General features: G+C 25.7%; 3 protein-coding genes across 5 annotated transcripts; 2 read left to right on the top strand and 1 right to left on the bottom strand.

The window, feature by feature from the left end:
• The first annotated feature begins 624 nt into the window (after positions 1 to 624).
• On the top strand, positions 625 to 5,970 carry LOC122507648 (interferon-related developmental regulator 2). Its single transcript, XM_043620472.1, has 6 exons — positions 625 to 878; positions 3,029 to 3,504; positions 3,623 to 3,876; positions 4,208 to 4,451; positions 4,886 to 5,101; positions 5,234 to 5,970. The coding sequence occupies exons 1-6, from the start codon at positions 845 to 847 to the stop codon at positions 5,318 to 5,320; spliced, it is 1,311 nt and encodes a 436-aa protein (XP_043476407.1). The 5' UTR covers positions 625 to 844; the 3' UTR covers positions 5,321 to 5,970.
• On the bottom strand, positions 5,786 to 10,327 carry LOC122507639. Of its 2 annotated transcripts, none has more exons than XM_043620458.1 (7): positions 10,078 to 10,327; positions 9,558 to 9,677; positions 8,572 to 9,299; positions 8,081 to 8,203; positions 7,558 to 7,722; positions 7,310 to 7,474; positions 5,786 to 6,615 (listed from the first exon to the last, which is right to left on the bottom strand). In XM_043620458.1, exons 2-7 carry the CDS (start codon positions 9,595 to 9,597, stop codon positions 6,337 to 6,339), a joined length of 1,500 nt encoding a protein of 499 aa, XP_043476393.1. In that variant the 5' UTR covers positions 9,598 to 9,677; positions 10,078 to 10,327; the 3' UTR covers positions 5,786 to 6,336. The 2 variants fall into 2 exon arrangements, 1 of the variants encoding a protein (XP_043476393.1); XR_006302131.1 differs by having other exon boundaries at positions 6,477 to 6,615; positions 7,228 to 7,474.
• Positions 10,328 to 10,544: 217 nt separating this feature from the next.
• On the top strand, positions 10,545 to 14,182 carry LOC122506497 (solute carrier family 35 member C2). Of its 2 annotated transcripts, none has more exons than XM_043618723.1 (7): positions 10,545 to 11,145; positions 11,502 to 11,734; positions 11,921 to 12,135; positions 12,510 to 12,582; positions 12,918 to 13,170; positions 13,379 to 13,554; positions 13,806 to 14,182. In XM_043618723.1, the coding sequence occupies exons 2-7, from the start codon at positions 11,525 to 11,527 to the stop codon at positions 14,166 to 14,168; spliced, it is 1,290 nt and encodes a 429-aa protein (XP_043474658.1). In that variant the 5' UTR covers positions 10,545 to 11,145; positions 11,502 to 11,524; the 3' UTR covers positions 14,169 to 14,182. The 2 variants fall into 2 exon arrangements, with proteins under 2 accessions (XP_043474658.1, XP_043474667.1); XM_043618732.1 differs by having other exon boundaries at positions 10,545 to 11,149.
• The last annotated feature ends 509 nt before the right edge of the window (positions 14,183 to 14,691 follow it).

Below are 14,691 nucleotides of genomic sequence, written 5' to 3'. Positions count from 1 at the left end.
AAAATTATAAATGAAAATAAGCATTTTTTGTTATTTTTAATAATTATTGTAATTGTTGCACTTTTCTACGTTTCACACTTTTTCTAACAAATTTTTACTTCACATAATTATAAATTATGAAAAATTTCTTCTTTATACTATTAAATTTTCTGTAAATTAGAATTAAGAAATTTACTAAAATGTAAAATAATATTTTTCGACAAATAAACAATAATAATAAAAAAAAATGTGTAATTATTACTAATGGTCAATTTTTGACACATTTATTAGATTTATATAATTTTATAATTAATTATAAAAAATTCCTATTGTGAACGTAGCTTTAAAATTTGTTCGGTTTTGAACATTCGGTTTTCAGTTTCGATGATATTTAGAGATTTTCCTCTCTCAAAAATTAAATTTGATTAGAGTCGTAACATTAGTAAATTTAAAATTCCCGCCTCTATTTTAAAGAGCTGCGCGAGATGCGCGCACTTCACAATACACATGCGCAAAACTTAAGTTTCACTCATTTGTAATTTTTTATTGGTCGAGAAATAAACCGCCCACAAGAAAGTTTGGCGCAAAAGCAAAGATTCCTTCGTGAATTTTCGAGAAGAATCGTTAAAATTCGTTTAATATAGCGAGCACGACAGTGTAAACTTGAGGAGAAGGCCCTGGCTGGCTTACTCGACGTGTATGCTTTGAAATTCCCGCAACATGTTAATGAGTTTTTATCAAATTTTTATTAAAAATTCATGCAGTGTATTCAGTATACGAAAGAAAATTTATAGTGCAAGACATTTACCTTCTTGATCGAATATTTTCTTTAGTGTAAATTGTGCAATAAAGGAGTGTTTGAAGAATGCCTGGGAAAGGGAGTAGAAAAGGAAAATTTGGTGAGTAATCACATGATTATTATACATTCTTCTTTGTTATCAACTAGTGTGTTTTCTCCGTTTTCTCTCCTTTTTTTTTAAAGAAAAATACGATTAAAAATTGTAAGATACAAGGGGGATTTTTTTAAAAAAGAATTGTGTAACGTGAGAACATCATTGCTACATTTGGCAAGACAAATCATCCGTTTGATTCGCGGCCTCGTTTATTCTTACGTCACGGATTTTATATTTATTTTTATTGTGATCACAATAGTCGAATTATTTATTGATTCGAGGTTAATTGCAGTGCGGGAATTTGATATTTTCTTTATGGATCTAGAGATGGGTTGAAATCGTGTTTGCATGAAAATGTTTTTTGTTACTTATTTCTCGTTCTTAGTAAGCTCCATGTGACTTCCATGCTTTCGCACATGGAAGGACGTCATGCATTGCGTAGCAAACTAATTTCTACGTCAATTCGTTTTTTTATATCATCCAAAAAGAGAAAAATACTCTCTAGTGATATTAGAAATAGAAATTTTAGGTTATGTTTATTTTAAACGTCAAAAATTAATTATATTTTCATTTTCTACGAAATTCGTGGAATAATGTACAATATGGATGATAGTAATTTTGATAATGAAACTGCAAATTCCATATTGAGAATAATAAGATAAAGGAAACGTGTTTCTCAATAAAAAGGAAATTATTTTTTTTAATCTAATTCCGTTTATTATAAGTTTTCCACGTGCGACCTTAGAAATTCAGTTATTGATTTGCAATTACAAGGATGCATTTTACGCAGATTTGCTAATTATTTATAAATAGTTGAAATTGATTTAACTGTAATAAAATCATAATCGTTATAATGTAAATAATTTATTTTTTATTTATTTATATTATTATAATTTTTATTATTATTATTATTATTATTATTATTATTATTAGTATTATTACTATTATTATTATTGTTTTTACTATTTTTATACTTTTAATTTACATTTATTATCTTTTTTTCAAATGAACCATTTTTCTTAGGTCACGACAGAAACAGAAAGTGTAAATTGAATCTAAAATTATAAATTTAAAATCGACTGAAAGTCAGAAATAGCAACTGCTTAAAATATGCTAAGCCAGATAAACTTGTTCTCTTTCTTTAAAGATCAAGAACTATATTGCTATTGGGAAATACACAGAAAAAAATTTTAAAAATGACTAATGGAATTTTTGTTTTTGTATATGAAAGAAACGTCAAATATGTATCTTTTACTGCGAGATTTAATATTATCTCTCATTAAATTATATTTTTCATACGATAACCTTGACTTTTTTTAGTAATTTAATATTTACCCGCGAACCATATTGTTTCATTCGTTTTGAAAACGATATAATTACGTAATTTTTTTGTTTAATTGCACACACGTAATTTTTACTAATAAAAATTCTCTATTTTCAATATTAAATCCAGTTTTGAATTTATGCAACCCAGATGAAGTAACAGCTGGTTTGATTTAATCTTATGTAATAACATTTGTAACATTCACTTTTCACGCGTCTATTTCCCTTTCGAAAATATTAATTCAATCCGAGAGGCCATTCAAAACTAAAAAAAAAAAAAGAAAAAATCAGAATTAATAATTTTCCTATACAAACAAGAAGTTGAAATATTCAAAACAAAAATTTTATTTATCAATTGAATTTTTGAATTTATAAATTAAATTTCAATTTAATTTAATATTTATTTTTATTTATTTAAATATTTATTTAATTTATAAAGTAAATTTTTTTTTAGTTAATTTAAAAAAAGATACACACTTAAAATCTTTTAATAAAATTGAATTTTAGCAAAGTTTTTTTTTGAAAATTCTGAAAAATAAGATTTTTGAAATTTTTCAATTCTATTGTTTCAAGATAATTGAATTTTTATAAACAAATAATTAAAAATTTTTGAAGCCATTTGTAGATTTATTTATGTTTGAAATCAAATAAATTTAAATTTGATGAGAAAAAAAAACCGGAAAAAATTAGGACAAAGCCGTGAATTTTGTTGAACAAAAATAGTAGATACCCTGTAAAATTATATTTATTCTAAAATTGGTAAGAGAAATTAATTAATTAATTTTTGATTGGTAAGAGAATTAATTTTTCAAGAAAAATGTAAAAAATTGCAGGTCACGGCGGGAAGAGGACGGAGGGAACTTCCGATGAGGATTCGGTTAATGATGCTTGTAGTGTGACGAGTGGATTGTCGGATGCAAATATCGTGGAAGAAGTTAATGATAATGAGGTGGATGAACCTACTCAGCAGCAGGAGGCATTTGAGGAGAATTTAAGGGACGCAATCGATGGATTAACGCAAAAAAGTGCCAAGGGACGAACAAATTGTTTTCAGGGGATTGAGAAAATTTTTGCCACTAAATATGTTCCTGATTTTGTTGAGGATCGAAAAATGACCATCACAGATGCAATTGAACGTGGATTGAAGAAGGGCCGCGGTGATGAACAATCGATTGCTGCAAGATTAAGTACATTACTTTGCGTTCAATTGGGTGCATTTGAGAGTGCCGAAACTGTTTGCAAGGAAATAAAATCGACATTAATTTGCATTGCCAATGATAATTCGGCGTCGACTAATGCAAGATCAGAGGTGAGTTCCAAAAAAAAATACAAACAAAAAAAGAAAGAAAAAGAAAATAATTTTTCTGTTTCTTCCTTTTTCTATTAAAAAAAATTCTTTTTCATTTTTAACTTATGTTTCTTTTCAGTGCTGCTGGGCTTTGGGTTTAAATCAATTTTTCTCTGGGAACGATTCTGCTGACACTATTGAAATAATTCAATTGTTTTCGACAATTTTTTCCGGTTCATTTTTAAAAGGCAATGGCGCATTGCCGACAATTTCGGCTGATGTGGCGGCTCTTCATGCGGCAGCAATTTCCTCGTGGACTTTACTTTTGACTGTCATGTCACCCTTTGAAATTTACAATCTACTTGGAAGTAATCGCTCCAATACTTGTATGCCGTAAGTGATTTTTCGCAGATTAAGAAAATTAATTTTTATAAATTAATTTTTATAAAATAAAAAAAAAGAAATTAATATGTAAGAAAATTTGCTAATCGATCTAAACATACTTTTAGGCTAATTCTTTGCAATTTAAAGTAATTCTTTTCAATTAATGCAAAGTAATTCTTTTCAATTATTGTAAAGAAATCCTTTTAAATTAATGTAAAGTAATTCTTTTATTTTTATTCCGATTATTCACAGAATAAGAAAAATTAACATTTTTTTAAAGATTTGTACCAAATTTGTCCTGTAATTTTTAATGAAGCGTTCTATCTTTTTTTTTTGTCAGATCTTTGAGTCGTTTGCGAGAGTTGCTCGAATCGCCTCATCTTGACGTGCGTCTATCTGCTGGCGAGGCATTGGCAGTGATTTTCGAACTCGGTCGTGAATTTTGCGATGACTACGAACAAGAATGGGCACTTGAGTTGGTTGAGATGCTCAGGGATCTTGCAACCGATTCCAACAAGTACAGAGCAAAGAAGGATCGTAAACAACAGCGAGCGAGTTTCAGAGATATTTTACGCTATATCGAGGTATTTACTATTCAAATAAACAAAAAACAGGATTGCCACAGTTCAGGAACATTAGAGAAAAGTCTGGAAATTTTATTAAAATTACAGGAAAAATATCAAAATTTCTAATTACTACAAAATATTCTATTTTTTATTATCGAGAAACATTTTTTGAAAAACTTAAAAATCTAAAAGTTTCTTTTCTCATAATTTTACTAGCGTTGAATTGTTTTTTTTAATAATTGGAATTAGAAAGACAATTGAAATTTCTTAAAATTTCATTAACAATTAAAACTTCTCAAAATTCTTAAAATTAAAATAATTGAATTTTAAATTTTAAAAAATAATCGAGTGATATTCGCTAAAATATCTCCAATTTTTGTTGTGGCTGCTCTGGAAAATTTTGTAAAGCAAAAATTCTAATTTGAAATTGAAATTAATTTTTCTTTTTCCAGGATGATATTACACCGGAAATGCACATAAAATTCGGCAAAGAAGTCTTGTATCTAGAGGGTTGGTGCGCACGAACACAATATAACGCATGCTGTCGACTTCTTGGTCCGGGAATAAATATTCATCTCTCTGAAAATCAACTCTTGCGGGAAATCTTTCATCTTGGAAATCGTGTCTTGCCAATGCCGACAACGCAAAAAACCACCAAACTCGAAAAGGTTGTTAATTTTCAAAAAAAAATACAACAAAATTTCTACTTTTCTTTTGTTAAAAATAGATTTTTTAATATATTTTTAAAAATGGATAATTATTCGGAATAGAAATAATAACAAAATTCCTCCATTTTCCAGACACTGATGAACGCAGCAGCATTTAAGGCAAGGACCATTCTTCGTAGTAAAAATCGCGACAAGCGTTCCGCAGCATTGGCATTGTAAACTTCTTCACTTTTTTTCAATTTTTTCCCCTTATAGTTAATTTACCGCGTGAGAGAATGAATGAATTTTACAATTTTTAATTTATTGAAAACAATTAACGGATGAGAGAATGATTACTTCTATAAAAGAAAAAGAAATCATGTGAAACTGTATATACAGAAGGACAATTTATTTAAAGAAACAAAAAAAAAAAGCTTCAAACAAAACTCGTAGATTTTAATATTTTGCTAATTGAAAATACGTGTAGTTATCGAAATTTTGTTTACTGTATATACATATTTTTTTTAAAGAATTTGACAATGTTTTAGATAAATTCAGTTTTTTTTTCACTATATAGATAATTGAAGAAAATTCTGAAATATTTTATATTTGTATCTATTTTTTCTGAAGAAAGACACGTTGATTTAAAGAAAAAAAAGTGATAATTTGGACACAAAAAAAAGTAAGACAAGCATTTATATAGTAAAAAAAAATATATCGCTTTACGATAATGTTATATTTGTTTTTTTTTATCGAACATAATTGGTATGGATAAAAATAATTCATTTTTTTGCTCTTTAATCGGGGCATTGCTAGTTTTAATTTTGTTGATTTTTTCATTGTAAATTAGGAAGTGAATTTTAATAAATACAGAATTGAGAAACAAAAAACTTTTTATTTCCTTGTTTTCCTAAAAATTTGAACAATCCAAAATAAGGTAAATGCACTAGTCAGCGACACTTGGCTAATTGGTTAAAAATAATGATAAAAATGTTTAAAAATATTTTTTTTTGTTTTGCCAGTGCCGTTTACTAGGATATTTACTTTACATTTTCAAAAAAAGATCTACATGTTTAATGACTAGAATAAAGTTTAAAATCAAGATTTTTCGTAACAAGCTGTAAAAAGAGTCTTAGAAAGAATTTTATGAAAAATGATATTTTTTGCTTTTAAATAAAATTGAAAATTTACCATGAAAAAGATGAGTATTGCAGTCAATGGTGGAAGTGAGAAAAAGAGGAAATGTGATTTATAATTTAAATGTGTAAACCAATTTCCTGATTTTTGAATTCCTTTTCAGAGAGCATATGCCAACGGTAGCCCAATATTTTCGAGACCTCTCGTTCAGTACTTTCGTAACAATTACTATTCGCCTTAATCCACTGATAATGTTCCGATGTCCAGTCGGTGATATTTGACCAATCTCGATCGCATCTTTTTAAAATGACATTCTTTCGAACGTACAAGCAGCGTAATCTTTTTGCCGTTGATACAATTTCGAGAATCGTGGCTGTTGATATTTTATCATGAATCATCTGCGTAAAAAATGTTAATTATTTTAATAGACAAAATAATAATTCTATTAAAACGAAGAAATATTAATTAAAAAAAAAAATAACAAATTATATTAATGAACTAAATATTAATTTTAATATCAAAAATATTAATTATTAATACAAAAATTATTTTAATTATAAATATTAGGAAATTAAAAATGAATTCAATTACAAAGAAAATAAACTCAAAACAAAAAGATACGTTTTAAATTTAAATAATTAATTAATTAATTAATTAATTTTAATTAATTTTATCATAATTATTGAAATTAATGGAAAGCTAAAAGAAACTTCCACCTGGGAAAATGATTAATTTTTAATCAAAACAGAATTTGAAAGTAAAGCACAGAAATAAAACATGCTTATAATTTTTAATCATATTATTATTATTATTATTATTATTAAAAAAATATTATTTCGATTAGTAATAAAATTGTTTTCTGTTAGTCAATTTTTAACAAAAAAATTTCGTAGAAAGTAAAAAAAGAGAAATCAATTATTACGATTCGTGAAGGTAAAATTGAAAATGATTTTTGAAAAATCGTAAGATAAAATTAAAAATGATTATTAAAGATTGAGAAAAATACAAACTTATTAATTTAAAAGAGACAGCATAACAGCCAGGGAAAAACCAATGCAGCACACGTAAAGTTTTTCAAACTTAAAATGCTACCAGTGTGTGAAGATTTGGACACAATCGGCAAAATCTAACAATTGTCTCGTCGATCCGTTTGGCGAAATTCTTCGGTAAATAATATCTCGATAATCCCTTTAATGCATAAACTTTCAATGACAATTGAAAACACAATCCTTGTTCTATAATTGCAGAGACGGGAACCTGTTTTTAATTTATTCAACTTAAATTAGTTTTTCATTTAGAAAACTTTAATTTAAATTTATTTAAAAAATGCTCGAAATTACCTGATATTTTGGACTGTCTAAAACGATACTGTGGCAGGGAATTGATTTATAACTCATTAAATCAGCAACTAACGACATGTCACTTGATTTTTGACTCTCTATCTCAAAATGAACTTTCAAATTCGGATTGTTCAGTCTCATTTTCACCCAAGAACAATTTTTCGGCTGAAAAAATTAGTTATTTAATTAATTTTTTTATTTATTATAATTTATGAAAATTTTAATTTTTTTAAACAAATTTTATCGAAATTTATGAAAATAATTGAATTTGTATAAATAATCTAAATTTTATTCAAATTTTTGATAATAATTTAATTTTTTCAAAAAGTTGTATTATTTATAAATATAATTGAATAATAGATAATTAATTATTTAATTAATTAATAAGTGATTTTTATTTTTAACTTTAAATCCGAAATTATGAAAAGATTGTACTTAGTTCATATTTGAAAATAAAATTTTTTTGTTTCAAAATTATCAAATTTGGTTCTAATTTAAATCTATTCATTATTTTTTACATTACCAAACGAATTGTAGTGTCCTTTGGACTGTAACGATTTTGCACAATGTGAAGATGCTTTAATTTTGTATGTCCAATCAGTTCCACAACATCTTCGTGTAAATTCTGAGGACTTATTATCAAAGTCTAAAATAGAAAAAAAAATTACCGTTCATAAATTAATTGTTTTTTGTAAAGTAAAAAATTGACAAAAAACACTTTCGACTTTCGACTCTGACAGCGACTCAGTCAATATAAAGATAAAAATTATAATTATATTATATTATAATAAATAAATTGTATTTTAGTAATTTTAATTATTATTGCAAATATAATTTATTTAGTATTTATTTATAATTATATTTGTAATTATTTATAATTATTTATAATTAAGAAAATTATATTTTTTTCAGATAAAAATTATAATTATATTATTATAATAAAGAAATTGTATTTTAATAATTAATAATAAAGAAAATTACTTTTTTGTACAGTAGATTGAGATACAAACTTACGTGTAAATTGAGAAAGACACCGACGTGTAAAAGTGGACAAAATTCTCTCGTTGCATTAATAAGAATAAGTTTCCTCAAAGTTTGTGTACAATTCGCGCAAATATCGTCCATGAGAAAAAGTGCTTCCTTACTATCAAGCATCAAGTCTATAAGTTCGAGACACTTGAGATTAACTAAATTAATCATTAATCTCTTTAAAGCCTCGAGTAATTTCCCACCAGTTCCAAAAACACGAATTCGATCAGGATTATCTCTATTTGCCATATTGCAAAAAAATGTAAATTTCAATCGACGAATATGCGTGCCAACACCAGCCACCGAAGTATTGTCCGAGCCCTGTCTCTCCGCATACCACGAGACCATATTCATAAATTCATATAAATTGTAAAAATTCAACATCGGCTCAAATATAAGGCAACGAAAGTGTTTTCCAACTTTATTCAAACAAGTCGATATTCTCATGTGATCAAGAACATATTGCCAACCACTGTAATAATTAAATTTCCCCCTCGTCAATGTTGTATCCTCGAGTGTGAAAATTGACCAAACATTTTGCAATTTAAAGGCACGATACCAATTTCTACAGACCAATGATGCATAATAACGTTCGCGAATCGTCAAATAGGAAAATATCTGCTCAAGCAAAATATCCGGCAACTGATCCCAATTACTGTACATATTTTTTAATTTTTGTTCCTCAGACTCATCTTCCCTGTCTATGTACACAGCTAAAATAAAAAAGAGAAAAAAATAGAAAAATAATTAAACAGAGAAAAAAACCGCGAACGATTTTAAATTCAAAAACTATTAATCGATGACGAAACAAATCACGAATGTAAACGTTATGAAAGCAACATTGCCCTAATTATTTCAAGGTATAAAATGCAACGACGAAAAAAATTCCATAATTAAATTTTCCGTCTATAAATAGAGAGAAGAAATGTTAAATCAAAAATTAATTTTTTTAAAAAACAAAAATAACTCACCTCTATTTTCCTCGTTAAATTTCCAACATCCGGCACTCATTTTTGAATATTAAAATTAATAATTTCCAGTCACTTATAATTTTACCCAATATTGTGAAATCACGGAAGATTTCTTCGTTCCTAAAAATTATATATATATATATATATATATAAAACTATGAAATAATATTTACAACGAAATAATATTTATAAATATAAATGCAATTACTCGTGAATAATTTAAAAAATAAAGTCAAATTCTCCTTTAGTTTCAAATTATTAATTAAAAAATGAAAAAGCAAAATTAATTTATAATAAAACCAAATGTTTTATTAATTAGAAACATTAGAAAAATAGGAATCATTCGATTAGGATATTTTTGGATGTTTTTTCACTTATCAAACACTATAAATCTTTGTTTTGTTATTCATAGAGAAAAATTGCATTTAAATTTTCTTTCCCTCACAGATCGACGAACGTACGTCTTTATTTATATAAATATAAATTGAAAGTGTAAAAAAAACTACTTGTTAATAGTTACATATGTATGAATGGCTCGGCAAATTATTTTTAATCTCCTCTTAATATCCGTAAATCCTTAGAATCATAGAATTGTCATTCTTCTCCGATTATTGTAATTTCCCACTTTGGAAGTTTGGAAATGAATCAAACAATCATTGTACCAAATTATTAATTTCATTAATTAATTAAACACAATAAACACAAATATTTACCATATTTACTAAAGGAACTTTATTTTTTAAAGGAAAACATAACCTTCAGCCCTTTAATACCCACAGTGCGCAAGCGCGAAATTTCGCATGGCTGTTCCTTCCCGCCTTTTTTTAAATCAAAGTTATAACTTTTTGTCTTTTTATAACAAATAATAATAATTTGTTATAAATAATAATCTTTATAAAAAAAATCTTTTCTTTAAACTGGTTTCTTTCTTTGGAGAAAAAATACTTTTTTCAAAATAACGATTTACAAACTATAATAAATCGATTCGTTCCGTTCAGTTCCGTTGAAAAAAAAGTGATTCTGGTTATGAATGTGTGCGTAAGTCAACAAACTTTATCAATGTTTCCTTGTTGAAAAGATGTATTTTTACTGTTTAATACTTTTCGATGGTTAACGTACCGAATTACTCTCATATACAGTAATTTATTCAAATTAAGTTTGTTATTTTAGTGCGCGAATTGTGGTACATAACAAATTTGGAGGTTATGTTTACATCAGTGTTTACCCTGTTTCCCCTGTTTACCATTTAGATTTAAAACTTAGACTTTATTTTATAAATATTTACAACAGTTTCCCATACAAATTGCCTAACTAGATGTTTTATTGGAAGAGCAAATTTTCCAATGATTATCAATCGAATTTTCGAAATAGGAAAATCAGGAAAATTAAGTAAATTTCGTCTAGACTTATTGTTTATGTCATGTCAAGATGCCATTATTTTATTCAGTCAAACAGGTGGCATGTTTAGATTATCTTTTTAATCTTCCCCAGTGCACAATGTACAAATTTGCAATCAAGTTCTTCGCACTAAATTAAAAAAAAGAAATTCTTTTTCGAACATTACAAATGAGCGAAAAATTTGCATTCAGTAAGTAAGTTTACAATATATATGTATATAAATTTAATTCATAATACATCAATTTTTGAAGATAAAAAATTGTTTTATTATTTTAATCACTATTTAAGTGAGACAACAAAGATAAATTTTGGTTTCATTTCATTGTATTCTATATTTAGAATAAAGACATTTCTATTTAAATTCATTATCAGTGAAATTTCAGTGATAACAAGTTGAACATATGCTGGCAAAAATTTTTCTCCCATCATTCTTGTTATCGATCGTATTTTCAGACTATTTTTACTGTATAATATATTTTTTTTGTTTCCTGAACATTTATTTATTTTCGAAAACTGACACAATATTTTCTTTTTCTTTTTTTGCAGTACTTGATACAAATGAATGAAATATGCCAAGATTCAATGTTAAATACGAAATTGCAAGAGATGAAGTCGAGAATACTGAGTACTTTTTGCAAAATGATCAAAATTTACAAACTCCGTCGAAAAAACAGTTAGTCTTTCAGCAAAATCAATTTTTGCTTATTATAATAATATGCCCGTATTTTGTCCTGTCGATGGGACTTACGTTCTATCAAAAATGGCTTTTCAAAACTTATGTAAGTAAAATATTTTATTATATTATAATTATTATTTTTAAATTTTTATTTGAATTTTAGAAATATAAATATTTAAAATATAAAAATAAATATTTTTATATTTTACTGTTTTATTTAGATTTATTATTTTTGTTATTTAAAGAAAGTGGATACATTTAAAATTGTCTTTTCTTTTCGTTTTTCTAGGATTTTAATTATCCTCTTGCCACTGTGGTTATTCATTCGTTATTAAAATATATTTTGTGTGCTCTTATAAATTGTGGAAGAACAATTTGTAGAGAACGTCAACCAATAAGATTGCCATGGAAAACGGTTGTCTGGGCACTTGCCATTCCTGGTTTTGCGACTGGAATCGATGTTGGACTTTCTAACAAATCACTTAAATTTATATCGGTACCTTTGTGAGTAATCCTTGTTTTTTTTAGATATTTTTTGCATTCTTTTCATCTTGTCTACCTTTGTCTATTCTTTTTATTGGCAAATTTTTATTTTTATCAGCAAAATATTTGTCTATATTCTGCAAATTATTTGTTTATATCTGTAAAGTTTTTTTTTATATCTGCAAAATATTTGTTTATATCTGTAAAATATATATGTATATATTAATAATTGTTGTATTCCGGTAATCTGTTCGCAGAATTTTTTTTTTATTTTGCAGAATTTTTTTTTATATTTGTAAAATATTTTTTTACACCTGTTAAATATTTTTTTACGCTTGTAAAATACATTTTTTTCATTTAATTAAAAAATGAGGGTTTTTTGTTCCATTTTTCAGGTACACAATGACAAAATCAACGTCAATCATTTTCATTCTATTTTTTGCCGTTCTTTTCAAACTGGAGAGGAAGGTAATAAATTAATTAGAAAAGAAAATCTGTCAGAAAATTTTTCAACAAAAAAGAAATCGTCGATTAATTAAATAATAAGAAATAAATTTCCATCTATTTTAGTGTTAACGATTGAAAATTGTCTTCTATTTTCATCATAAAAATGAATTTGTTTAATTATAAAAATTAATTTATTTTAGTTTTGAAAATTCATTCATTTTAGTTTTAAAAATTCATTCATTTCAATTATAAAAATTCACTCTTTGTCTCTTGCCTCTTGAATATCATTAAGAATTATTTTCGCTTTAATATTGTAAAAATGACTTTTTTCTTTAATTATAAAAATTACTTTTCAGTCAGCGTCTATGTTTTTCATAGTATTAATGATCTCAGGCGGATTAATAATGTTCACATATGAATCAACAAGTTTTCATTTATTGGGATTTACATTTTGTCTTATTGCATCGTTTTCGTCGGGAATACGTTGGACGTTGGCTCAATTAGTAATGCAAAAAACAAAACTTGGATTTAAAAATCCAATAGATATGATGTACTACATGCAACCTTGGATATTACTATCAACTGTATTTGTGACATTTCTCTTAGAAGGTACGTAATTTTTTTTTTAATTTTTCTACTAAACAGAAAAATAGATTAAATTCTTGCGAAAAATTTTATTAAAATTGATGAAAATATAATAATGGAATTGTAAATAAATTATGTTTATATTAAATATTATATTAAAACTATTTTTCTAATTTATATTAATTTATTTTTAAAATTATATTTATTTAAATTTTGCTTTTAAAATTTTTAGGTGAAAAAATTTACAACGGTCTCAACGCGACTGATTGGAATAATTTGAATGCGATATATTTAACAGTAACGTACATTGTGAGTGGAGGTATTATTGCCTTTTGTATGGAAATTTTCGAATTTTTAGTTGTCACATACACTTCTAGTCTGACACTCTCAATTATTGGGATATTGAAGGTAAACCAAAATCCATTTTATTAAAAAAAAAAAGAATAAAAAAAGAACAAAAAGAGTAAAGTAGAAAGAAAGAAGTAGAATTTAAAGTAAAATAAAAGAAAAATAGAAGAAAAAAAGTAAAGAAAAGAAAAGAAAAATTTAATTAAGTGAAAAAAGTAAAATATGTAAAAGGAAAAAAAGAAAAGCGAAACAAAAAACATTCTTTTTTTTCAGTATTGAAAAAATATACTAATTTAAATTTTTTCTTTCAGGAATTTAGTATTTTCATCATAGCATTTAAATTTGGCGAAGATCGAATGAACAGCAGTCTAAATTTCTTTGGTCTGCTCATGTGCCTTTGCGGATTAATTCTTCACGTTATTCATAAAATGAGGAGTAAAAAAGAACCGAATGATAATGCAGAACTACAGATAAATTCATCAATAAATTCAATGAGCATTGACGGAAATTCCGAGGAGGGAATGGAAATTAATTGTCCTCTATTGCTGCAAAAATCAACATCATTAAGTAATTTATTAAATTCGAATTTCAGTTCTGACGATGATGAAGAAGAATCAAAGGATACAAATAATTCCCAATCTGTTTTAAACGTTTTACAACACAGGGATAAGTAATTTTATTTTTCGGACATTTCAGTTTTGTTTTTTATTTTTTTTACTATTTTTAAATTTTTTATTTTTTAATTCTTTTTTTATTTTTTTTTCTTTTCTTCCTTTTTTATTCTTTTTTATTATTATTTTTATTCTTTTTATATTTCTTTTCCTGTTTTTTCTTTCTTTATTCTGTTTATATTTTTTTTCCTGTTTTTTCTTTCGTTATTCTGTTTATATTTTTTTTCCTGTTTTTTCTTTCCTTATTCTTTTTATATTTTTTTCCTGTTTTTTCTTTCGTTATTCTTTTTATATTTCTTTTCCTGTTTTTTCTTTCGTTAATCTTTTGTATTTCTTTTTTTTATTTTTTTTTATAATTAATACGCAAAATCAAGTTTTATGAGAAGCATTCCTAACATTTTTTTTTATTCAACTGCTTCAGTATAGAGGAAGTATTTTTTATTTAGCTTATAAAAAAAGAACTGTTGCCATCAAGTCAATATTGCAGTCATAATAAGATTTAAAACTATTCTTATAAATCATTGCA

The sequence above is a fragment of the Leptopilina heterotoma genome, unplaced genomic scaffold, assembly GCF_015476425.1.
Source record: "Leptopilina heterotoma isolate Lh14 unplaced genomic scaffold, ASM1547642v1 Lhet_114, whole genome shotgun sequence".
Lineage (NCBI taxonomy): Eukaryota > Metazoa > Arthropoda > Insecta > Hymenoptera > Figitidae > Leptopilina > Leptopilina heterotoma.
The sequence above is the reverse complement of the archived record's forward strand: the minus strand, read 5'-3'. Positions and strand labels throughout refer to the sequence as shown.